This window comes from Hippocampus zosterae, chromosome 6 (genome assembly GCF_025434085.1).
Source record: "Hippocampus zosterae strain Florida chromosome 6, ASM2543408v3, whole genome shotgun sequence".
Lineage (NCBI taxonomy): Eukaryota > Metazoa > Chordata > Actinopteri > Syngnathiformes > Syngnathidae > Hippocampus > Hippocampus zosterae.
Genome location: NC_067456.1, coordinates 5,669,987 through 5,696,578, shown reverse-complemented (window position 1 = coordinate 5,696,578; position 26,592 = coordinate 5,669,987). Strand labels below are relative to the sequence as shown.

Genomic DNA, 26,592 nt, shown 5'->3' with positions numbered 1-26,592 from the left:
GTCCTATCTGTTGTTAAAACTAAAAAGATAATGATTCTATTAGCATCCTATTGCCCTTCTGCAATCGGTGTTAAAGTCATTCACTGTTGGGCTATTATTTGGTAATTTACGATGGCCTTCAACTGCAATTAACTGTCTTCAAATTTGAGTGGTTTGTGACAAAACTTGAAAAAAATAGACACGATACATGTATGACGTTCATGGCCATACTCACCCCAAGACGACGAAGACCAAGTGAGCTCATCTCCGCTCTACGACCCAATGCTGACATCTAGTGGTGGAAAGGAGGATGGCTACAACTGGACTGGAAAGTGCGGCTGTAAGAGGTTGAAATCATGAAATGCATTTTCCACACTAACAAAAGGCATTTTTTTGGCTAGAAAATGCTGCATTGTCATCGATAGAATTCTGATACAATCACATTAATTACATTCGTTCATAGTTTCTGCATTTTTAAAATATGGAACGTGATTCATTGTACTGAACGGACCCACCTCGTCAGTCATGTTTTAAATTAGATTAGATTATTGCAATGACTGGTTTGATTTTTTTACGAAATCAAAACGAGCATTTGTTTGGTGTCTACACAGTACAGCGAAAATTGAATTCTAAACTGTCAGAAAGTGCGGCTCCAAAAACGATGAAACGCATTTGCCAAAAAACAACGACCCATTTAATTTTACATTCTGTTAATTACGTACTCGTAAAAATAAATTTTGAGATCAATTCATCTATACCAGTGAATTTCCCAGATATAGTGCTCAGTTAAATTTCAACCCGTTTTTAAGTGCATACATCAGGACGCATTCGTTAAATAAAATAGCGCATTTGTTGTTCTCGTCGTTTATATATGCACTGCTAAAATAGACATTTACGTGACTAGTTTGATTTTTTAAAAACGAGATTTAAAAAATTAATTCTCGGGCTGTTTGGAAATGTTACTGGGCCATAAAATACGTTTCACATGCATATTTTAATTTAGAATATTCTTCTTAAAAGCAGCATGTTCCGTATAATATTTTGATAAACAGCTGGTTACGGTTTTGTCGTTGAGAGAACGAATTTAGCGAAGGTCACTTACTACGCAACGAGTATTTGAAAGCAAAGCTGTAAAATAAAAACAAAAAGCAAAGCGTACCATGTCCACCTGAGGGTAATTTTAAAAATAACATTTTCTGACATCTGACCATGAATTAAACACAATCTAAAAAAAAGGCCTTCACATGGGATCACGAAAGGCCCAATTATGTAAAAAGAAAACAAAACCCTGTTCCGGATGCTGCGTCATCAGTTAGTGAATGCGCTTTGAGTACCCGAGGTCGAAAAGCGCGATACGAATTGACAGCCCATTTCCAGGTAAATTGTAGCTTCCTTATCTTTGTTTATCGTCATCTGCTTTGTTTACTTTTCACAGCGAATTTGAAAGAGCGCATTTTAATATGTGACTGGAAAAAAAAATGCCCTCCCTGTAAAATTGAGAGGGAAGATGCTCACGACGACCGTGTGTCATACTTTTGTCACCGATTGAGTGTCGCGCAATGTCCGTTTGCGCCACCCTGCACGTGGATGGGCTCTCGGACGTTCTGCTTTGAAACAAGAGCCATTGTTAACGGGCATGCGTGCAGAAACAACACAATAAAGCCACACCAAGTCACCATGAGGATAACCAAGAAAGCCAGTAAGTTTACTGAAATCTCTGCAAAGTACAAACAATTAAACTCCCTCTCAGCATGAGGAGACTTGTGTATTTCCAGCCCCTCGCCCCCCCCCCCCCCGCCCGCCACACACAGCTCAGTTCAGTCCCTCGAGTTCCACACGTGGACTTTTCATCGAGCACCATCACTGTGAGTCTCAAGTGGCGACAAAGGCCAGCTTATGCCGCTGAAAGCCGCTCATATTTCGCACCAAAAAAAAAAAACACCTTCTCCAAAGCTGCCCCAGTCTCTGGGTTGACACACGCCACAATTCACACTACAGACTGACGATTTAAGCATTGAACAGAAACAGCATCCCTTTTTTGTTGTTGTTTTTCGAGATTTAAATAAACCACACACTGTGGAGTAACAAAAGGGGACGATATACTATTACACACGGCTATACAGGTGGAGGCTCTCCCTTTTTTGCACTGCAAAGTGACTCGACAATACATCAGCTGAGGTACTGCTTGCGTCATTTGGAAGGTTACCAGCATGACTCTTAATTAATCTCTTATCTCAACGACAACACAGCAACTGATCAACAGATGATGAAAACAAGTAAATGGAACAACAACAAAAAAAAAAGAAAATATCAATATGCGTCATGTCTTTGGTGAATGTTCAACTCTTAATTAATCACCGGGACATGCTGGCAAGAGGTCAATTTGGGAGTGAATATAAATAGATGCTGATTAGTGGGTCATGTGACTTCTTCATGCATGCACTTCTCAGAACACGTCACTCAAAAAAAAATAAACGCACAAGAGAAGTAAATGCTCGAGTCAAACTGGACTTGAGTGGAATTGAAGTGTGAAAGAAATTGTACATTTGAACTTTTTTTTATTGTCATGTTTCAATGCTTGCAAAGTAAAAACATAAATGAACGTGAAAATAAGAAGTTTACAACACACAAATGCCACTGGCTTTGGTTTCTCCACTCGTTCGCCTCAAACATTTATTTTTTTTCCCTCTCAGCCTTTTTTTTGTACTGAATTAAAAAAAAAAAGAAGAGAGTGAGAAGAACACTGCTATAGAGGCTCTGCCCCCGTTTGAATGCACAGACTATACAGTAACAACATAGTGAACCTGCATGAAATATGCACATTGAAATATCATAACACTTAAATGACAGCAGATACATGACTCAGAGGCAGAGATAAGTGGCTAGTTTGGGTCATCAAAAAAGCTATCGATCAGAAATTAGCGACCGCAGATCACATTTTCTCCTATACGTAGCTGTCAAAAATGGGAGCAAATGATGTTTGATTTGAAAATAATTCCACTTGAGGAGATAGAGAATCAAATTAAGCTTGCAAATGATTTTGGGGGGTGCTATTTCTCATCATACTTTGGCCAAATTTGATGACTTAAATAGCTCACAATGGAAACTGTACAGCTTGAGCCTCGGACGTGACAAGCTGAGGTTGTGTCGAGCCGAATAAAGGGAAAACAAGGTCACGTTCAATAAGTTAATGAAGCTTAAGGATGAAACATGTGGGACATCAAAATGCAGATTGGGCCGGACGCGATTGGTACGTCGGCGTGATTTCTTTTGTCGTCCTCGCTTGCACACTTACTGCTTGGAAAAAAGTTGTAGGAAATACACCAGCTCTGCTCAGGGCTCAAAGGAAACAAAAACCAAACATGTGCAACTGCACGTAGAAACTCCACTAGGAAAACAACAACCAAAAAAAAAAAAGAAAATATTATATATATTTATATATTAGAAAGCTATACACAAGCATGTTAATTTCACAGATTTTTTTTTTAAAGATTCTTAATATTACCATTATTATATATAATTAGAAATACACGTTTAATAACAAACCTCTACAAAGATAAAACAGTTCAGCAAAGCATTGGATCTCAGTCTGTGTCATGGCTTAGGGCTCCAAAGCCCATCCCCCCCCCCCCCGACCCCCCAAATCCCACAATAGGGCGGGGTGCACTATCCTTCTCTTATTTAGCAAAGCTATCAAAAACACATTCTGGCTTATAGAAACTACAAAAAGCCACAAAAATGCTTTGCATTGTATTCCTTTCATATGAAAATATAAGCAAGTGTATCGTACAATTGTTTTTTTTTTCCTTTTTTTTTTCTTTCTTTCTTTTAATAATACTGATAGTTACTACTCGATCCAGAAGCTTGTTGATTACACTAACTCTTGGATCAGAGGGTGGTCCTCACGCCACACCTCCCTCACCCCCCCCCCCCCCCCCCCACTTTTTATACACCAAAAGTTCTAAACACGTTTGGGGTCCGATGACCTGTACAGTCCTTCAAATGTTGCATATTAGCTTTTCCTTTAGCCAGTAAATAAATCTTGAAATGTCCGGCAACTTCTTGACCCCCCCCCCCTCCCCTTCGACCTCTATTTACATAAATACGTTGAACCTGCAACATGACATCATCTAATGTTAACACACACTTGTTTTTGCGAGGGAGACGGTACATAGCGAGCAAACTGACACTGTACACACGCGTGTTTGGCAAAGTGCTAAGGTGTTGCCCTTCATGCACTCGCTCTCGTGTTAATGCTTTTTTTTTTTTCGTCGTCTTTTCTAGTCACTGATGATTCTCTGCGGTGAACTGGAACTTGTAGGAAACAGAGTACCTGACTATTGTTGTTGGCGAGATGCATATATGTACACAGGTGTCAAGATATATGCATTTGTGATTGGTTTGATCCACACGCAAAGCGGTTTATTATGCATAGTTCCCCACCCAAAAATAGAATAGAAACACCCCCTCCCACAATGACATCTCCAAGAGCCCACCGGGTTATGTGATGTCATATGTATAGCACACGCACACACACACTGAGCAAAAATAAAACCCTCAAAAATAAACTAAAATAAAAACGGTTGGAGACTTCTGAGACGGGCTGTCAGATGATTGCGGTACTGACAAAGGGGGTGGGGGGTGCTGTTGTTGTTTGGGGGTGGAGTTGGGGAGAGGGCCGCGCTATCATGTGGCCCACCCCTCAGACAGGCGCACCCGCTTGATGGAGGGGCTCTCGCGCTCGTCCAGGGCGGGCCGTGCCAGTCCCAGAGGAGAGTGGAACTCGTTCCTGTGCTCGTCGCGGTCGCTGCCTTCGTGGGAGCTGCTACAACTGCTCAGGCTATCGACCGGGGAGCGTCCCGAGTCCTGGCGGGATGAGGGGTTCTGGGGGGGTACTACGCCACCACCACCACCGTAGCCCCCCGGTGTACTGCTGGTGCGATCTCTAGGAGGAGAAACAGGTTCGGACTTGATGTGCAGGCTTTGAGCAGAGGGCAGGGAGAGATTTGAACCCTGACATAAGTGAGAGCTAGAGCAATTTCTGTAGGAAGGAAGAGGAAAGGAAAGGTGTTACAGAGATACAGAGCACACAAACATGCATTTGTCTATTCCTAAGAGGTGTCGTATTTGTGCGGTGAAGATTGGAAACAATGGGTGATGTGCGTGGTACAGTGGTGCCTCGACTGTTGTCCGTGCGCGTAACACAAAACATCTTCCCTCGTGGAAATGAATTCATCTATTGCAGCCCTTCGGTCAAAGACTAACATTTTTTATTTTTGAAAAAAAAAAGCACTGTACAATATTGTTCTTCTTACAAACATACATTTATAACACAATTAAACAGAATTCAAAGAATTAAATCGTTTGCGGATTATGATTAATTCATTCTGAGGTTTCTTCTTGTTTGAGTGCCTTGGCCACCAGGGGGCAATATAATACAGACGTAGGGATAAACCGTTTGTCTGTATGTGTTGCTAAACCATTTGTGTTCAAATATCCATTGCGTGTTTTAGTTAAGACAGAAAACCTCAACTGGGAGTGACAAAAGCAAGTGGCCTCTTAATATTGAACAATGAAAAATAATAATAATTTGTGAAGGGTCTTGACCTAAGTTCACTGGCGCCATCTAGTGCTCGTGTCTCAAATGTTCGCTTGCAACAAGTGAACCCAGCAACTGCGAAAAACCCTCATAAATCGGTCACTCGTACATCGCGGCACCACTGTAACATTCTTTGGCTATTGGGTGTGACATCATCCTTATGTGATGAACCATGCATTCCAAAAGAACTCGAGCTGCTCCCACTCACCCGAGTTGTCCGAGAGCCGAATGCTGCATGTTCTGAAGGTGTTGCTGCTGCCAGCCGCTCATTGAGCCCAGGTGCAGGGAACTGCCGCTGTTGAAGCCCGACAGCGAAGACAAGTCTGCGCTATTTAGGGAATACTCTGTGTGGTGGAAAAAAAACAACAACCCCAAAACAAACATTTAGTTATGTAAGGAATGTGTGCAAGTTGCAAAGAGCACGCAGCTTGGTTGAATGAGGCGCCATTCCCGACCACTTTACTCATTTGTGTGACAACAGCGCCCTCTTCTGTTCGATTTGCTTTACAACGTTTCAAACGTGAGGGATAAATCAAGGCCGAAAAATATTTCTTCTATTATATTATATTATATTATATTATATTATATTATATTATATTATATTATATTATATTATATTATATTATATTATATTATATTATATTCAATTTTGAAGATATGAGCACAACTTGAAATGAAGTTCCTATATTTAGTATCATTTTGTGGATAATGTGACAATGTCTTACTTGTTAGAAATAAGGTCTCTGCTACTCAACCAAGTATTATTATTATTATTATAATTATTATTATAATATATTTTTAGATGGCGCTGAGATTTAAGGTGGTAGTTTTACAAACCATATTTCTAAATGACAATAATTCCATTTGGGATTTTTGAGTCACTGTATCTTGTGATTACTTTGTTGAAAACTATTTTAATTTATTTTTTTTGGTTATACTGAAGCACATATCTATAAATAGCAAAAACCAGGAACCTGATAATTTTTTGCTGTGGGCTCTTCATTATATTTGAGAGCTGCATTAGGCAGGTGACGAGACAACTTGAAAACACAAAATTGTCATTTATTTATTTATGTCATTTATGTAGCAAATATGAAAAATGGTCACACTCTAGGAGGGGTGCTCATTTATCAAAACATTTGAACATTATCGTCACTCATTACAATGTCCATGCCAGTGTAAATAAATGTGAGATGGTGTGGCGCATACCTGTACCATAAGAAGTGGAGATAGCCGACGGGTAACCACCCATGCCTTGTCCCGGCAGAGTTGGAGTTGCTACTGACACAACTGGGGTGGCCAATGATTGAGCAGACTGGGAGTTGTTTATTCTCTGGTTCTGTCACAGGAAAAGGGAATCGACAGAGAACAAAGAGATGAGGACAAAGAAGAAACTTAGGAACATCGAATGGACAACAAAGCCTCACGAAAAGCGGAAAAGTTATACTCGTCTTTTTCATTTCCTTTCGTTCACTCAGCAGATGCTTGACAAAATGAATGTGATGCCAACTTGCGCGGGGAAGCAATCGCCTGACACGCACTGAACCCAGCCAACCCTGTCATTTACCCTTACTGAGGGCCCGCTGTCGCTATAGTAACACCATCTGTCTCCAAGGCAACGTATGGTAGCGATAGCAAAGAGAGAGGACATGCTTTTCTGTGGCAAAGGTGAGCATCTGCTGGTGAAGGGTGCAAAAAAAAGAAAGCGGAACACAAATCACAGTAGGACACTGTAAATTGTGTGTGTGTGGTTGGCATGGCCGTATGCACAGAGAAAAGCGAAAGGCGGAAACTGAATGTCAAAAAAAAAAAACTTATGAAACTAGCTGTCAGGTCAACGTGCTATTACAGACACACAACACTGGGGGGCACTGTGTGCTCTAACAAAACAAATATAGCCCACTGAGCACACTTGAGCGCAGTTCAGCTACAGAGATGGAAAAAGTTGACTGGATTCAGAAATATCAGGCTCGAGTGATCTTAATAGTGGCAGCAAAAAGTGGGTGCAAATCAAAAGAAAAAAAAAGTTTCTGCAGTCATTGGACATCGAGGTAAAGATGTTTCGGGTTCATTTGATGGAGGCTGCTGGCATTTTCTACATTTTGAGCAGTCCGACTTACCAAAAGCAGATCGACATCATCAGACTGAGGGCAATAAAGGGAGGGCGATAAATTCAAATTAGAGATTGCGAGTGAGTAGAGGGTGGCGACTAGGTGCGGCTCTAAGGAAGACACTGCGACTAAGAATATGAAACATGACACGAACCTTGGATAATGACAAAGTGGGGGGGGGGGGGATAGTAAACACTGTTGCTCATAAAGTTGTGATGAACTATTGATTAATTTCCTTCCCACTTTTCATGAAACGCAAATAAAATTTAGGGTTGAAGTGATTTCACCTCTCGAGACACATAACGCCATCACTGCATCAGTGATTACGAATGCATTTGATTAATTAGGAGTAAAAAAAAAAAAGTGTGAACGAAAAAAAGGATTTCAACTTCATGGGAAACAGTGCAGAGTCAATCACAACAATTCTCTCTAATAGTATGTGAAAGAATCCCTGAATTTAAAAAAAATTAAAGACAAGCAATACACACAGGCACTGTATTAAAAAGAAGCGTGGACTTTTTTTTTAAACTTTGAAGTGCGGCCCATTTTTCAAGTAAGTACAGTTCAGTTGTATTTAACTTTTAACGACAGTGCCATGCATTTACATTTGGATCTGTTTTTCCGACATGTCAGTACAATTTTGAATTGCAATGCATTTTAATTGAATGATTAGAATTTTTTAAGCTTTTATTTTTAAAGGAACACTTCCTATATGAGCTAACTTTAAAGTTGGTCAATATGCCGACGCTCGGGAGAGCTTTGCATTTTCAGAGGAGGTATCTAGTGAATAAAGTTTCAGACTTGGGGTGGAAACAAATGGCCCCATGAAATACAGGTCTGATAAAAAGATGCACGGTGTAATGGCGGAAAAATAAGTCAGCCATTGGAGATCAGTGACGATCATTCGGTTTACTCACAATGGAGGGCATGTTGTTCTTGGCGCCGTGCGGGATGAGAACACGGAGGTCGGGTTTGCGGTTGTTCATGCCTAAATTCATGGGTGGGGGTGACTTTGCCTGCATGTTCTTGTTCATGCCGCCCTGAGAGACCAGCAGACCGGGGGAGTTGCGGTGATTGCCATATCCATTTCCTGGCAAAGCAAAAGAAAGATGGCAGAGTCAGAAAGATTCAGACAATGTGGCGGTACTTCAAGTTGACCAAACATTTCAACAAAAAGTCACATCAATCTTTTGAACCAGATGGACGAACATGCTTTTTCCTTGGCTTTGTTCTGTGGCCTACTATTTCCCCAAATTTACACGGGTATATAGATATGGATATCAATTAAAAATCCTCATCAAAATAGATTTCATTTCATTCAAACGTATTCAAAAACACATCATTTTGCCATTAAAAATCCACTTGCTGCAAACCACAGTAGATCTTGCATAACAATTTAAATTAATGCCAGGGAGCAAGTCGCCCGTGTCCGCTCCCACGACGGCGCAAACGCCCCTTTCTACCTGTACCCATCCACAACAATATCAAAGGAGAGAAAAATCCACCCATAAGCAAAGTTATGACTTCATTTCACGTTAGACTTGCGCTGAAAACGAAAATAGGACGCAAGTGTTACGTTTTATTTTGTTATTATTTGCTAGCTGTGTTATGGAAGATGCCAACCTGCACACAAAATCATGTCGCATCAAAGAATACTGTTTTGGTCTGATCCAGGATTTGACTCCATCTGCCCTTTTTCAGTCTGGCATTATCCGACAGAATATATGACTTTTTTGGGGTGACAGTTATCATTCATTCATTCATTTTCCGAGCCGCTTGATCCTCACTTGGGTCGCGGGGGGTGCTGGAGCCTATCCCAGCTGTCTTCGGGCAGTAGGTGGGGGACACCCCAAATCAGTTGCCAGCCAATTGCAGGGCACACAGAAACGAACAACCATTCGCACTCACACTCACACCTAGGGACAATTTAGAGTGTCCAATCAGCCTGCCACGCATGTCTCTGGAATGTGGGAGGAAACCGGAGCACCCGGAGAAAACCCACGCAGGCCCGGGGAGAACATGCAAACTCCACACAGGGAGGCCGGAGCTGGAATTGAACCCGGTACCTCTGCACTGTGAAGCCGACGTGCTAACCACTGGGCTACCGGGCCGCCCGACAGTTATCATAAATGTCCAATATACGGCCAACATATTTGGAGCATGTACAGTTGAATGAAATCTTCATGATCAAATGTAGACATATGTAGAAGGTGTTGATTGAAATGAAGATTGTTGAAGTACTATCCTTACGAAAACCAGATTCCAGAGTTGAATAACTGTTGGTATAAGATCATTAGGATCCACGCTATTCCGTTTTCACCTTGCAGTCCCTTTCAGTCTCCCCGTCTTTTCTGTCATTTGGCTAAATGAGCCATAGAAACGTTGCTTTCTGACAGAAGACCCTCGAATGGTCGTATCATTTACTTGGCCTCCGCGCAAAGAGCGGATCTCCTCCTCCAACTCTGTCACAGTCAGTTAAGGCTACATGTGCCCGGCAACAGCCGGTGAATCATGTAAAAACATCAAATTACGGGTAGCAAGACCACAGCGGGACGGGGCCCATCATTTGGCCATCAGAACTAAACGCGTGTGGTTGCTCCACACAAAGACCCTCCCTTGGGGCTTCGACCAGCTCAGCAAAGAGAACACAAGTGCAGCACACACTTTTCCCTCTTGAATAACGATGCGGTGAAAACCTCGCAATATCTTAAAGACAAAAAAAAAAAAAAAAAAAGGAGGGAAGCATTCCTGCAAGCAACATATTCTTTGTTTCTAACCCAATCCCACAAGCTGGTTCCCTCCCTCCCCCCCACCCTCCTTAGTTTTCGTTCCTTCTTCCAAGGGCTAGAACACAGGGCGCAGTGTGGACTTTCCCACTTGAAAGACAGGCAGGAATTATACGTTAGACATAAATGAATTTCCTAATCATACACTCCGGGGGGAAAATGAGTCGCAGATGTCTTCCTGGGCAATTTCCCTTGCTGATCTTTGTTTAATTTGAGAGCGAGGTTTTTGTTGTTTGGAAATGAAAAGTCTCAAAAAGCACAATTTGAACAGTTTGACGAGTAAACGGTCGCTCGCGGTGACCCAGAACGAATTATAAATGTGTGTGCGCGCGCTCGGCTGCTTCATGCTTGGTGCCATTCTCTTAACTCATTCGATGCCATGGATGTTTTTTTTTTTTTATTTTATTTTTAATAATCTACCCATTCAACCCCGTGTACATCTTTTTTTCATTCATTCATCTTCCGAGCCGCTTGATCCTCACTGGGGTCGCGGGGTGTGCTGGAGCCTATCCCAGCTGTCTTCAGTCGGCAGGGGACACCCTGAACCGGTTGCCAGCCAATTGCAGGGCACACAGAAACGAACAACCATTCGCACTCACACTCACACCTAGGGACAATTTAGAGTGTTCAATCAGCCTGCCACGCATGTTTTTTGGAATGTGGGAGGAAACCGGAGCACCCGGAGAAAACCCACCCAGACCCGGGGAGAACATGCAAACTCCACACAGGGAGGCCGGAGCTGGAATCGAACCCGGTACCTCTGCACTGTGAAGCTGACGTGCTAACCACTGGGCTACTTGGCCGCCTACATCTTTTTGTATTGAATATTTTTTTCACGTGGTAAAGAAAGATCTGAAAATGGCTGGCGCTGAAAGAGTTTTAATATACGGCGTCAGGCATCTCTGGCTGTACGCACTTTTCCAACAGGGGATGGGCCGTAATATGCGAGAGCTGCATCTTTGTATGTCTGAAAGTAAAAAGCGAGCATCGCATATAGATGCACGTGTGTGTTTTCTATGGGACCCTCTTAGTTCTATCTCAATCCTCACATTAGCAAAGTGGCAGCTGCCTCTTCAGCTTTTCCCGCTCTCACTTTCTCATGGCCTAGCCCTTTTGTGCGCTGGAGTGGGTGCATGTGGAGATAGCTGAATGAGACCCCATCCACTCCCTAAAACACACATTGACGCCACGCATATACACACACTTTGGTAAATAAGCCATGCCTCTGTGTTTCGGCAGAGATGAAAACGTGCTGAGGGGAGAGACATTAATGCACCGTTTGGTCAGAACGACACACACACACACACACACACACACACACACTCTTCATGTTGCTAAGGCTTCAATCAGACATCTGCGAGTTGCCATCGTGCGGAGATGGCTGCGGTCCAGTCGATTATTACTGCTCCCTGAGCACCAGTGGCACGCGCCGCTCCTTAAAGCATTTCACAAGTAAAATCATGAAGTCGTTAAGTAAATGGAATGAAAATTGGAAGTCAAGTCTTTTCATTTTGGTGTTTGATCCCCTCCGATTTGAGTGCAGATGCTCTGACTCAACTCGCAGAGACGTTAACGGCCGCGACGCACGATAGGCCGTTTGCACGGCACAGGCCGCTCGGAGAGGAAGAATTAACGCGTAGCCGAGCCAAGAGGCAGTTTAGGTGGTAGAGCCGCTATCCTGATTTTTGGGGCGGGGCTAAAATGTTCTTGACGATATAAGAACTTGAGCGCCTTCATTTGCATCAGTGGTTATTTGAAGTAATTGCGACATGCAGTTAGCTGGCTACATATGCCTGCACACCGGAAATTCACTTAAGAGTGCCTCATTGTTGAACATGAGTGTGCACATGTCACAGAGAGAAGGCAGAAAAAGTGAGGTAATATTTTTTTTTTTCCTCCAAGAATTCAACTTGACACCCAGCATGTGGACAAGGTCTTAGAGCCGGCGTGGAAAAGTCCTGCGACAATCCAGTGGAATATATATTTCAGCCACCAGAGGCTTTTAAGCGGATATTTGTTGTTTATTTTCATTTCATGTAGTTTATGAGGAGGCATAGGAAAGATGCTACTACTTTTTTTGGATCGTAGAAATTTTTTTTGACGGTTGAAAGCTGGGCAGGCCGTGTCTGTGAATTCATCAGACACGCCCACAGTGTTGGAGAGCAGAGAGAACGGCTTGATTTTTCATGATTTTTAAGCCTCATTTCATACAAGGGGCGATTAAGAAAAAAACAATCATTCACATTTGGTAGCATTTTTAACAGCGTTCATATTTACTTTCCTCAAGGCATTCAACAATGTTTTGACACTGAAGCTCAGAGGAATGATGTGGCTTTCCATACAGTTTGTGAGCAAACACTAAAAGCGGTTATAGTGTGTTCAATAATATTGGTAGTGATGAGAGGAAGACGTCCTCAAAACTGTCAGTGGCACAAGCGCAAACGGAGACCCGGGTCCGGTTTCGGCTCCCAGACTCAGCTCGTGCTGAAGTTTAAAGCTTGAACATGTGCTGTAGATAAACACAGGCATGTTCACTCTTCCTCCGCAACATTTCAGAGGAAGGACTCGGAGGCATGATGACTCAGCCTTTCAGTAACCTGTCCTCAAGGCACTGGACTGGAAGCAGCGCATTGTGCGATTCTGACCTCATGCACATACCTGGCTATTAAACGCAACGTATTTGGCTTTGGCGGTTCAGTTCTCTTTGTTTTGACAACATTTCAATGCAGACCTTGGATCCTTTTCTCTTTACAGCGTTGAAGTCGCACTTGATGTTGCGGTTATTTAGTGAATATTTTCCTTTGGTTTAGCACAAAAATTTTTTATATTGTATTCAAGCTGATTTTTTTGTTGAGAAACGACCCGGTTGTGTTTTAAAAAGGGTAGGCCATGAAACAATTAGAACAATGGAATTAGCAAAGATGTGTGATATGTGTGTTGGATTCAGGCACATTTTTTTTTTTTAACAATGCTGCCACACTCGAGGGGGACCCCAGGTAATAGTAGTCCCTTGTGGGATCTTGCTGTCATTTTGTCTCTTCACAGACAGTGGAACCATGACATCCATGGAAACACACACACACAAACACACACACACGCACACGCATGTCTTCTTTCTTGAGACTGCTCCACTGAAGAAACACCTGACAGCTATTTGTACAATTTTGATCCAAACTTGTGAGCAGCAAAGCAATATTAAAATAAATGCATTCAAAATAACATGATTGCGGTTGAGCCACATCATACTGACTCACTCATCATGACAATGACCGACCAAGTTCGCGCAACACTTCCATCTGTGTTACCCCGCTGTTTCTCCTTTGCACACATGCCTCAAAGCACCCGTGGATATTCATCACCACGCGCCCCCACTAACCCCCTCACACTCCCCACTCTGCCTCTAGATATGATTTAAGGGCCCTTTGAATGGAATCTTTTAGTTTCGCACAAGTCTCTCTCTACGCTGCGTGTTTTTTGCCGCTGCTGAGCGACGCGCCACACTCCTCACAGAGCGCCTCTGTTCCTTGGCCCCGGTGACACAAAGAGTACATTGGAAGCGCCGCTCTGCAACACGCCGTCGACCGAACACACGCCACAATAAACGATCCCGTTGTGCGCGTGCGAGTGTGTGCGACGACTGGCCAGACAGAGAAACCAAGCGGTGACCTCGATGACGGAGCCCCAGGGCACCAGACAGGGCTGCCCAGCTGTGCCCCACTGCATGAGCCACCACCCCATCCCCTCCCCTCCATTTTTACACTGTAAAATATGTCGGGGCTATAACATTTCACCCTTTAAATGGGGGTCTCTTTGCCATAAACTTTGTCTTGACATGCCCTGAGGGACGAACCTATTGGCACACAGAAGCTAAAACACCACATTTGCTTACATAAGTTATTTGGTTTGCTCAAATCTCTGTCGGCTCTATAGACGTTTTTCGGGTATGGTTAGACACTAAAACACTGCATGAATTTTGTTACGAGACATATGGTAGCTGTTAATGTGTGGGGAAGTAAAAAAAAAAAAAGCTGGTTGTAAGGAGACATAAAGAACTTAAAATGCATTGGCTGTAGACAACCACAATGTCCCCCCAGAGCATCCTAATATGTTTTTTTTTTAATTTTAGCTGAAATGACTACTGTATTCAAAAGACTTTCTGTTTTTGTTTTACCCTTAGTAAAATTAATCACAACAGTCACGCAAGTATAGATAATGTTCGAAATCAGATTTTGATTCTCAAAGTGTGGGAGCAATAGGGGTACACTGCTGCCATCTAGTGGAACATGAAATAACCACTGCTTGAATACAGTTCAGTTGTACTTAACTTTAAGTTAATTACATATGTATTTAATCTTTAAGAACTGTTTGTTTTGAACCAGTTATATGAGTGCGATTTGAACGATTTTACGTGCAACACGTTTTAATCAAATCATTGTTTTTTACATAAATTAAAGCTCAGTATGAATGTTCAAAATGTCCATAATTCTGCAGTGGCTTATAATAATAATAAATACATTTTATGACTAAAACATCTGTCCTGTCTCCTTTTTTTTAGCTTGGTAACCATTGCAAACGTATAGTTGAGTAGATGTGCCTGCCCCATTTAACAAATAAAATCCAATTTCTCAAAATTGGGCAAGACTTTGGCTCAGAAAAGTTGAACGTGTGCTAAAATGAAACCGCTAATTATCTTTTGAATGAAACTGTCTCAAAAGAAAAGAAAAAGTTATCTTCTAACACACGGTTATAGGAACAGTACTGCGAATAAAAACACAATTTGAACATGATTCCCAAAAAGTCTCTCCACTAGACAGGTTACAATAAATGAAAGTAGCCCAAAGGCTGATATAACGCCTCTCTTCGCCTCATCAGGAAGTACGTTTCATTTCCCAAGCCTTGTATGATTTTATTGCTAAACTCAACAGAGGGCAGGATATGTCACAGCCCCAGCACTGGGTAAACATTCCCAGGTGAACTCTACCAGCACTAACATCAACACGCCACGGACAAAATCTCCACTTGGGTTTGGTTTAATATTAGTCATGCGTTTTACAGGAGCGAGTGGGTGAGTGGATACCTTGTACGAGTTGCTAGACAATGATGTGAGAGTTAGAGGACATTCTTACCAGCACTGGTGCCTGCGCCAGTGGTGAGGTCAGCACCCATGAGGCCACCTAAAATGAAAAAAAAAATAAAAATAAAAATGAATGGGTAAATGCTTGAACGAGGACATGCTTTACATCTACTCTGCTTACATTGCACAACATTCACAGGCACATTCACATTGGTGCATCAAAATGCAAAGTACCCCCCCCCCCCAAAAAAGACCCTCACAAACACACCAAGCAACTAGACGCCGTCTTCCAAGAAAAATGACACATTATTATTTTTAAGCCATGTGAGGTGGAAGGGTGGGAGGGTTCAGAACTTATGCGGTTTGGTGTGGATGCTGCGAGCTCCAAAGCTCATATTTAGTTTTGTGCTGGCGTTTCTCGCATCCAGTTGTAATGACAGGGTGAGGGTGTGGGCTGAAGGCTTCAGACCAGTGGGACAGAAAAAGGACTCAGGACAACAATAACAAGGCAACGGGTTTGATTTCCCGATGTCACCAGCACACTGAATACGATACTGTTCATGGGGCCAGACAACTCGCCCACACAATTTAAATTGGCTACGCAATGAAACCAGACGAACAATGACAAAGAATCATCCATGATTGAGATGATCAATTTCCTTCCATTTTCAACACCTCGAATTTCTGTTGAGGATCACAGCAGGGGTTAGATCATATCCCATGTGATGTATTGGAACCGGCGTACCTAAGTAAAAGCATTATTCGTTTTCTATTTATATTTTGTTAGGTGAAGCATGAGTAACGTGCCATCAGGCTTAATCCACCCCCCCCCCCCCTTCTTGGTTTTGATGCTCCTAGCAGGGAAACGTATCCTAGAGGAGATATGAAGAGGGACTCGAGAGAAGCGAAGCGAGAAAGAGCACTAAATGGGACAGGAGAGTTGAACCGTTCCTTCCACTGATTATTATTGTGGAATGCGAGCTAACTTGTCAACAGACCAACTAAGACCTATTTAGAAAACTGCAGTTGCTTGTTTAGATTCAACCTATGTGAGTGATATAATGCACACTGTTATTACGGAAATATAATTTTGCAGCGCCTTCATACTGGTCAGTGTAGACTCAGCATGATTTAGATTTGTTCTTGATTTTACTGTTCGGTGCTTTCTACCGCCTTTATTACCGATTTGTCTTACTGTTTATTGTGCATGTTAAATCGCTCCATGTACAGCACTTTGTATGCAGCGATGGCTGTTTGAAAGTGCTCTATAAATACTGTTGACTTGACTTGACTTGACTTCAGTTATTCTCATCGACCAACTTCATATAACATGTGAAGACTGTGAATTGGTGAAAGGAGAGGGAACAAAAATCTGGACCTCCTGTACACCGCATGCCAATGTGAAAGGAGAACTTCTTCGCTCCTTCCTTCGAGGGTCTGACTAAGAATTGCTAATACCTTGAAACCACCAACAGGCCACTGGTGGAACAGCAGGGCGGGGGGGCAATATAAGGACTAAAGTTTGGGCTAAGACACAAATGAGGTGCAGCGGGAAATTATTTAAACGTATCATATTTGAATGAAAAAAAGAAGAAGAAAGTTTTGTTTATTCAGTTCTAACTTTGTGTTTTGCTGTTTATTTGAATGGACTGTGGAATGGCTCTAAAGTGACGCGGTTTTGGTTGTGTCAGGTGTGCCAGAGATAAACAGATGGGACAACAGGGTTCACAGCCATGGAGACCCCCCTACCTGTGTTGCCTGCACTGGGAGGTCTGTGTGTAACTCCGGGGGACATGCTGTTTCTCGGTAGTCCATGGTGTGTTAGCGGGAGCAGGTTGTGGTTTCCAAGGGAGCCACCGGGGTGGCTGTAGATGAGATTGTTCTGGTTGCTGACGGGGATGGACACTGGCATGTCGTAGTTGGATGGGGGCATGGCCTGCTGAGAGAAAGGGGCGGGGAAAGACAACGGGGGGAGGGGGGTCAAACGGGGGGAGGGGGTTAAATAAAAACAGAAGACGAAACCACAAAGCAGTGAGCGAGTGGGTGCTTTAGGGAAGCACTGGCGAGAAAACAACTGCCACAATAACCCAACGTGCTCTTAATTAAACTGAGTTAACTCAAGAGTTAACTAGTCACGTTCTTCATTCGGAGAGAGAGAGCGAGACGGGTAGTCCAGATTAGTGCATTTCCAGGAATTATGTCCGAGTTTATGACACTTAATTAAAAACAAAACTACACGACAGACAAAAGGCCAAATGATCATGAAACTCGGTCTTCATCTTGGAGCAAATCTGCAGTGATTTTTGCAAAATTCCATTTGAGGTGGCAGGGCTTGACTTTAATCTGAGATGATTTCTTTTTCCATTTCACGGCACTAATGTAAAGTGTTGGTGGTATTTACTCAGATCAGCGTGCAGCCTCATCAGTAACACAAGAAACCCCCAAGCACCTCTGTTTCTTTCTTTTTTTTTTTCGGGTGACATTTTTTTGTGTCACTTGGCACAAGGGCTTAACCTTGGGAGTGCCCTGGAAGTGGTTGGATTCTGAATGTTAGCTTTAGGAAGTACAAAATAGAGCTCTAAATTACTGCCATGTGTCTGAGAGCAATATAGGGAGAATCAGCTGGGTTTGGATGAAATATACACTTAACTGCCTTCTCGAACGTCTACCGGTTTTGTTACTTTAAATAATGGAAATGGAAAAGCAACACGCTGTTTAAAAAAAAAAAATTGCTTTGTTGTTTCCGATCTGTTCTTCATATAGTCAAATAAAATACCGTTGAAGGAATGCACACGCCCTCTTTTTAAAAAGCCCGTAAAGTGGATCTCATCAGACATGTCCAGGCCTCTAACCAGTCATTTAACGGGTGCCATCCTTCCTGCTTGCACTCATCTTCCTCCTTTACCCTCAGCTACCCCCTTAAACGCTCCCCTGCAATCCAGAGGGGCCCAGGGCTTGGCAGCCACGCTGACCACACATTGAACTACCACTTGTTTTGTGCCCCCCCCTTACCACCCCCGCATCTCCCCGACCCCAATTCCTACCCCAGCAGCGCCGATCCCAAACGCATCTCACCCAGAAAGCCGCGCCACCCCCAGCTCACCAAACCACATCGCCGCCCTCCCTTTCCATGCAAGGTTTTGTCAGACACTGCCGTTCTCCTCTCAATTACCTACCATAGAATTACTCCATATTCCCGTGTAACCATTCCAATATGACGCCTTGTGAATGGAGGCAAGGGTCCGCTCGCACAAAGCCACTTTTTATTGTGTGGTTCCTGGCGACTGACTCCTCTGTAAAACGAAAACTACAATCCAATTGCCGACATGCCGTATTTAGGAGCGTCGTCTTTACAAATGTTACACTGCTGTGCAAGCAGGCTGCAGTTCTTCCTTGAAAAGCAAAGGCGTCGTGGGGGAAACAGGTTCACGGCGGGGAAGCCAGTGCGTTTAAACGAGAGAAACTCTGCAATTATGTTGCAAAAATGGCTGCTGGCTGTGGCGGCAGTTATGTCAAATTAGAGGACCTCTCCTCAATAAGCAAAATGTGAGAGCTGTAATCTTTTCCCCCTCTATGTATACATTGTAATCTGCGGTCGCACTCGCGCGCTTTCACTTTGTGTGTTTAGTCTGGTGGCAAACAATGGCGGTTAGCTGGGTTAGCACAACACCAACCGGCCAGTCAGCATTTTGTTAGCTCGCCGAGGACGTCAAAAGCCCGTACTTACAGGAATCTTATGACTTTTAATCATGTGATCAAACTCCTCGTTAATCTGTTTGTATTTCTCCTCGCTTCGCGGGGTGAGGAGGAGATTGGATTCAAGCTCCGGGCTCTCGCCACCTTTGTTCTCCTTCTTTTTCAAAGCCTGCCGGGTTCCACAACCAGCACAGGAGAGGGGTGGGGGTGGGGGAAGAGGGACGGATGGCGAGGAGACATGACGGAAACGTGGGGATGAGGACGAAGCAACAAACAGCACAGTCGGGGAGAGGGGGGGGGGGGGGGGGGAAGAAAGAGGTGAGAAAGACTCGGGGTTCAACAAGAGGTACTTACACACAGTCTCTGTCTGCTGATCATCAGATCTATGTCCTCGTTTATTTTCCTGTATTTGTCCTCGGACTCGGGGCTGTGGCCGACCGAGTCGTCTGCGTCGGGGTCGGGGCTGTCACAGCCATTTAGGCCCTTCTTTCTCAACGTCTGTAAACAAAGCAGTGGCACAGCACAGTTGAAGGGCTGCAGGAAACCCTGGTGAACATTTCGGCGGGCAGAAGGCGGACGCGAAGATCAATTTGAAGCTTCAAGTGCGCATTCTGACTGAAGATTTGCTCATTTTGACTCCACGCTGATGTGAGGATTCACGCTTAGCAAAGCAAACGGCAAGTAATACAAGTCGTGAGAAAATTACACTGAGTAAGTAGAACTTGCATGAAAATGGCTTTGGTGCCCCCCCCCCCCCCCAAAAAAAAAACATGACAACTTTAGTGCTACTCTCATATGTTGTACTTAAAGGAGTTTTCAGGATCAGAATTAAAACGTTTTCAACTTGAGAACAGAAAAAAACAACAATGGCCAGTGGGAGGTAAACAAATAATAAACATGAAGGTGCAGGGGGGGTCACTGCAAGGCACATGGAAACAATTGAAGGCAGCAGTTTCCATTTTGGCCACCTGATGGCCACCCGCCCCTATTAGATTGGGAGCTCGGGTCCACCACTCAAAGAGCCCGTGCTAGACAAAGTCAATTTTTAATGAGGCTAATGTTGACAACTATAATTACCAAAGGCGATTTCAGAAGTACTTTAGAATGTGTGTGTGTGTGTGTGATGTTTTGTGTGCGTATGCGAACGTTAACGAGAGCAAGTAGGCTACCGCTGAGCTACGTTGCGTTCGTTTGTAAAGTGAGACAAAGACGACCGAGACTGCGCGTGAAGAAAGTACAGTAGCTGACAGTTAGAGATCTCATCAAAGGCAGACCCCCTTCTCCCATCCTCACTCCACTCCTAACCACCACCACCCACCAACAGTCAACCCCCCCCCCCCTCGTCTCTTCTCCCCCTGGCTTTAATAAAGGGAGATTAGTCTGGGCCTGCTTCTGTCTGTGTAGTCATTGCTTCACACTGCGCTCCCCTACTTTCATCTGAGGCTCCATATCAGACAGGCGTAATTAAATTTACTTTAGTACACCCTGTATTTGATGCTGATGAAGTGTGTGTGCGTGTAGGGGCGAGGGGGGGGGGGGGGAAGGATTGTGTGGTCGTGCAAGTGCGGGTGTATGAAGGAGGAAGGTAGATGCTGAGATAAGTTAATCTCAGTGAACTTCTTCCTCCCATTTGTTTGTCTGCGTTGGCGCTAGCTCACAAGAGGAGATACGAGTGATGCTAGCTGCTCCATCACGAGCGGCAGCGCCGCCGTTGACAGGGAACGATCTGCCTGCTTAGAAAACAAATAACGATCCGCTCATCTCTCATGTCAGCACAACAAAGGCCTGTTTGGAGTGTGGTTTTAGTGAACTTAGAGGGCTCCTTTTGTGTACGTGATTGCTGTTTGATTCCTGAGGCGTCTGGTGGCGAAGCAGCTACTGTATAAAAGCGTGTCAGCATTCGCCGGCTCTCTTCTGTCTCTCTCTTTTTCCAAAATTCTCACTTGCCCGCTACCGCCCCCTCGCATCCCCCCCCTCCCCCGAGAATGGAAATCTGGAATTCGGAATTTGAAAGCCTCTCTCACATCTCTGACAGTCTTCAGGAAATCACACCAAACAAACGCAAGGAGAGCTGACTTCTAACAGAGCAGCCGCGAAACAGGCGCTCTCGCTTCATGTGAGGCGTGCGAGTCAGGAGAACAAAGGGGTTGCAGAGGTTCATCACGCTGTCTTTTTTGGCATCAGCGCGAGATGTGAAATCTCCGGTTTTTGTCTGACTTTGGTGCAGTCGCATCGGGGTCCCGGCGATGCATCGTCTTGAATTGACAAGAGTTGGCCTTGCTCTGTTCACATGACAAACCAAAACAAAACTTTCCTTCCAAACTTCCGTTTATTTCCACCAATTCAGGATGGACCGCGTTTTAATTCTTTGATTGTTGATTACTCACAATTCTGTCCATTGTGTGGGATCGGTTTGTTGATAAATAGAGTGCGCTTCTTGGCTGTAACCAATTGAGGATCCGATCATTCAGTCTCAATGTGTTTGTGGCACAAAGAAGAAAAAAATAACAAGTTATCCAAGACAACTTGGTTATGGAAACTCCTTGTGGGAACAACACCAACATCAGATAGGAGTTCAGAACATTTATACTTCAAAGTTCAAGCAATTCATTTTGCAAATTGTCTAGATTAAAATCTGGAACATTTGCCGAGAGGCCAAAGCACCACGCTAATCCCAATTTTGTTTACCTTTTTTTTCCCCAAAGTATTTCTACGGAGCGTATTGCCATGTTTCGATACATTTTGAAGACGTTATGATTTGTTGAAGTAATTAGGAAATACCCGTTTTGAATAAAAAACTGGAAATTGAAATTCATCTGGTGCACCGGCCGCCAACTCATATTAATCGTTCCAAGTCCCAATATATAGATAACTGGAAGGCATAATAATACCCTCTTCATGTGTGAAACTGTATATTTGTGTCGTTATCAGACCAAATCTTCTTGGGGCTCTCCCACCCATAGCACAGGAAATAAGAATGTTGCTAGCATGAGGACCACATTTTATTTCGGGGTGGGCAGGGGAGAAATAGTTGTTCGTGGGTTCCGAAAAGTCTGGAATAATGTCACTAAACATCGCGAGCTGGCTTAAGTCATAGCTCTTGCTCACTACCTCGTTCTCCACATGTACACAAAAAAAAGCAAAATTTTCAAAATAAAATGACAGCATATTTGATGTTTTACTTTGACTTTGTTGTCACTGTCAGCGTTGGTCAACAACCGTCGCCCCCCGGGTCGTACTTTGCCTAGGTCTGCTGTAGTTAGTCCAACGCCCTCCGCTAGATCAAATATACATGTCCATTTTAGGAAAAAAAAAAGAGCGATGCCCGAGGGGAAAAGGAGGCACCCAAAAGGGCTTAAAGAGCGGGTGGTCACGCAAGGGGGTCGCGGCACTGCTTGTCTTGGGTGATGATGGGTCGCAGAGTGTTATGTGACTTGGAAGCATGCGACCCCCCCCCCCATCCCAGGGGGGCTTAGCGTTCCAGCGGGGGCTCAGCACTTTGAGGCAGCGCTACGGGGGCGCTATGCCACTCATCCCAGTTATGGCCACCTGTCTGCCGACATCACACCTGTTGCCAAAGGCTGACACACGACCCAGCATCCAATCGCGTCTGCCGCAGTGCTCACATCGCCATAGATGGCACAGCTGTGCTCACACCTCACACCCTAACGTCATTGTATGTATTTATAAACGGTGCGTGTGAGCGAGGGAACGGGAGATAGAGGAAGTATACTTCTTGGGAGAGGAGGAAAAAAAAATAAAAAGCAGTTTTTTTGCCTGCTTGGCTCTTATGTCTTTGTGCGGCCCCTTTGGAGGCTTGCTCCTAATTAAACTCCTTCTTCATGATGTTCCCTCATGACTCGGCTTGTCACAGGGCCTCTGCCAAGCAGGGACGACATAGACACGGTGGCCTACATACTAAGACACCCGTCTCATCGGTACCCTTCAGCTCTTCACCCAAAGTTAGAAAGGCCCGCATGGTAAAATCAGACATGGGCAGTCAATTGAACGATGGAATTAATTTTAGAAGGTGGTCAATTGTTTTTTTTTTGGGGGTGTGCGGGGGGTGGGACTTAATTGACTTCATTCTTTAAGTTTGGGGAAAATGAACAATCTATTATTCTCTCAATTGGATCTAGCTAGCAATTAGCTAGTGTCATGTCGTCCTTTAGATAGCAAAACTGGGACAGCATGGCCTGCCACAGGAGGTGCTACGACAGTTCTACACGGCAGTCATCGAATCAATCCTGTGTTCTTCCATCACGGTTTGGTTTGGGGCCGCCACGAAAAAGGACAAAATCCGACTTCAACGGACAGTTAGGACGGCAGAAAAAATCGTTGGCACCGCCCTACCCACTCTTGAGGACTTGCAGGAATCAAGACAAGGGCACGGAAAATCCTCCTGGATCCCTCGCACCCTGCCCACCACCTTTTTCAGCCACTCCCCTCAGGCAGACGCTACAGATCCATGCGCACCAAATCCAGTAGACACTTAAACAGCTTCTTCCCTCTAGCCATTAACTCCTTAAACAGTCACTGACATAGTCACTCTTCTTGTACTACAAAATGGTACTACAAAACTACTGGTTACACTAAAATGGTTCAATGATTTTGTTGTTTACGATGATACTAGTGCAGCGTGTTATACCGGAGACAAATTCCTTGTGTGTTCTACATACTTGGTCAATAAAGATGATTCTGATTCTGATTCTGACCAAGCGGTGTATTCAGTTCTGCTTCAAAACGCAAACAACTCAGTCCACTCAGACTGAATTCTACTTGCAATATGCCTACTTGGAATATTCCGCTTTCTTTTGTTTCTGAAGTTCTTTGCAGAGCATCTGTCATACAAATGTGTTTTGAATTGTAACAGTTCCTTAGCACAGTGCAGGGTGTGAGTAATAACTTTGAGGATCCTCGCAGGGTATTTGGGTGTGAATTCTGATCGGTTCCCCGGGGGGTCTGAAAGGGACAGCTGATGCCCACCATAGCAGGATCCTTCTGTTCGGCATTCTGCCACCCTTCGCACCCTCTCCAGCCCTCTGATCGGTCTCTCTGTCCCAGTCTGCTTCTCAGTCTGTCTCCCTCGGCCCAACCGTGCGGCCGTCCCCTCTCATTCTCTGGACTCGCACCATATCTCAACATAAGCAGAGTCAAAAGAGTTCTTGGCTAGACGTGTCCGTTTTTATTTTTGACAGACGTGCGTGTTAGGTGTTGGGTTATGTTTGGAAAGCTCTTGATTGCTGACCGTCGTCTTGGCGGTGGCTGAAGGGTACGACATATTCAATATTGTGTTTATGGCTATCGGCCAGTCGATGTATCTGAATGTCTCCAAGCCAGTAGCATTGGTGCAACATTCTCGCGCAAAAACACAGCTTGTTTTTCTATTCATTATTGCTCTTTTGCCAAAACAGGACATCAGAAAAAGTTCTTATCGGGGTTTCCCCAAAGCGATTATCTTTCACATTTGCTCAAATGCAATCAGTGACACTTCTTTCCCGTGATTGCTACGCTATTGTTTTTTGGAACATCGTCAAAGCTTATTTACTTTAATATGGAGAGTCAAATCTTATCACGTAATTCCGGATTTTGCAGGTTAACGTGAAAACTCAGACAAAGTGATCCATTGCAGAATGATGGGAAGTAACATCTCAAATCAAGGTGAGGGCTCTTCATTTACGAGCTAAATACGCCTTGCCCGATTGAATGATGCGCAGTATTTTATAATACATTTTTAACCGATTATACATACCGGACTTTTCTTTGATCAAATTTGGAACATGTTCCAAATTCCTTTGTGAGGAGAAAAATTGTGAAAACTGAAAGCAGCCTCAGCCACTTTTTCAACCTTAAACGAACTCTGACGAAAACGCAACATTCGGGCAGCGCGCAAACACTCGCAAGCCTTCGCCGCAACGTGAGATACCGGCTTTCGTTCGCTCTGTTTTTCCAGAGTTGATGGTTGTGACGGTGGTGGTGGCGGCGGGGGTGGAGGGGGGTTACATCAGAGAGATCAGGCTGGCTTACTTTATTGGGAGCAGATGGCAGACCAAAGGCAAAGAAGGCCACAGTTTCATGAAGCGTGGTTTGAACACGCCAGGACCATGTCGAGGGGCATGTCCATGGATGGCGGCTGCATGGTGTGCACGTGTGAGTTAGCATTTGGTGAGACATGGCCGATTTTTGTAGGTTAGCGATGGGACGAGGGCCCATCCCTGTTTGTATTTATCTCCCTACCCTTGCTTTAAAAAGTGAAACCTTCAAGTCATTTTTAACGATTAATTCTGATGCTACGGAATCTTTCGCGGGCACAAATGGCTCAATGTTCCAATTTTACAAGGAAAGATAAATGTTATGTGCATAGCGAGCCTCCAAACTTGATCAAACCCCGGCATTGTGTGATGTGCTGAAAATCACCATGAGGAAAAGCCCCCCATAGACAAGAGCCCAGTCACATCCAGGCGGTCTTAGCTAGCCCGTATCCGAGCACGATACCAGATGGTGCAGTGTTCCCATATGGAAGAGACACACACTAAGCACATGTCACAATCCAACGCGCTTTTGCTACAGCAGCATCCAAGCCCAGCGAACAAAGTGGTCATTCAGACAAGTCACCGTACTGTATAATTACCCAGATAGACATTACGAGACAATACCAGCTCAGATAAGTGGATAAAGAGGGCACTTATGTCTGCACCCTGAGACTACCATTTTTTGTATTTTTATTCTGTCTGCCCCCCCCTGGTCGCATTGCATAGCTTTTATTCTAAACTACACATATGATCATGTGTTGACATTGATTTCGGATTCGATAACTTATGAGGACTTCATTCAGTTCCAAACATGACATAACAATTTGGGGGGAAAACAGGCAGTCCTTTTAAAACAACCGCCGCGTGTCTTCATTTTTTTTTTTTTTTTTTTTGCGCCGTTCACCAATCATGACTTATCGTCTTTTGTCACTCGGTCGCTTATCGCGTGGCTCCACAGCAGGAAGAGGGAGCCTGAGGGAGGCCTTGAGTAACAATGACCAGCTGCTTGACCTCTGTAATGTGACCTTGGATTTCCAAACCCTGCCCAAAGCTGCAATTATGGTGAGGAGGGAAGGGAGGGGCGGGGGGGGGGGGGGGGGGGGGCTACGAGCGGCGGCAGAGGGGACGGAAGCTCTGGGGCCGGGTGGAGGGAATTGCCACTCTTAAAAATAGATCATTATTTCAAATTTTCCACAAATAGTTTCAAAGAACAAGGCATCATTTCATCTTAATGGCTGGCGTGAATTGTTTGGGCTGTATAGTGGAAAAGCCTTTTGCCGGGCAGCCTTGGCAGCGTGGCCTGAGAAGTGGCCTG

General features: G+C 44.2%; 1 protein-coding gene and 1 long non-coding RNA gene across 26 annotated transcripts in view; both read right to left on the bottom strand.

Moving 5' to 3' along the window:
• LOC127601831 (uncharacterized) overlaps positions 1-26,592 on the bottom strand; it is a 249,400-nt gene that overhangs the window by 36,310 nt on the left and 186,498 nt on the right. The gene's annotated exons all lie outside the window — the stretch shown is intronic.
• The window catches only part of mef2cb (myocyte enhancer factor 2cb), a 77,894-nt gene continuing 52,959 nt past the window's right edge, over positions 1,658-26,592 (bottom strand). For 2 of the 25 annotated variants that reach the window (XM_052067421.1, XM_052067420.1), the window contains 9 exons: positions 19,600-19,743; positions 19,277-19,414; positions 17,299-17,485; positions 15,602-15,649; positions 8,607-8,779; positions 7,699-7,722; positions 6,788-6,917; positions 5,787-5,922; positions 1,658-5,020 (listed from right to left, as the gene is read on the bottom strand). In XM_052067421.1, coding sequence (XP_051923381.1) covers positions 4,666-5,020; positions 5,787-5,922; positions 6,788-6,917; positions 7,699-7,722; positions 8,607-8,779; positions 15,602-15,649; positions 17,299-17,485; positions 19,277-19,414; positions 19,600-19,743 — 1,335 coding nt within the window. In that variant the 3' untranslated portion in view covers positions 1,658-4,665. Of the gene's footprint in view, positions 5,021-5,782; positions 5,923-6,787; positions 6,918-7,698; positions 7,723-8,606; positions 8,780-15,601; positions 15,650-17,298; positions 17,489-19,276; positions 19,415-19,599; positions 19,744-26,592 lie in introns of those variants that run through there. The other 23 variants (XM_052067425.1, XM_052067422.1, XM_052067430.1 and 20 more) reach the window with 23 other exon arrangements.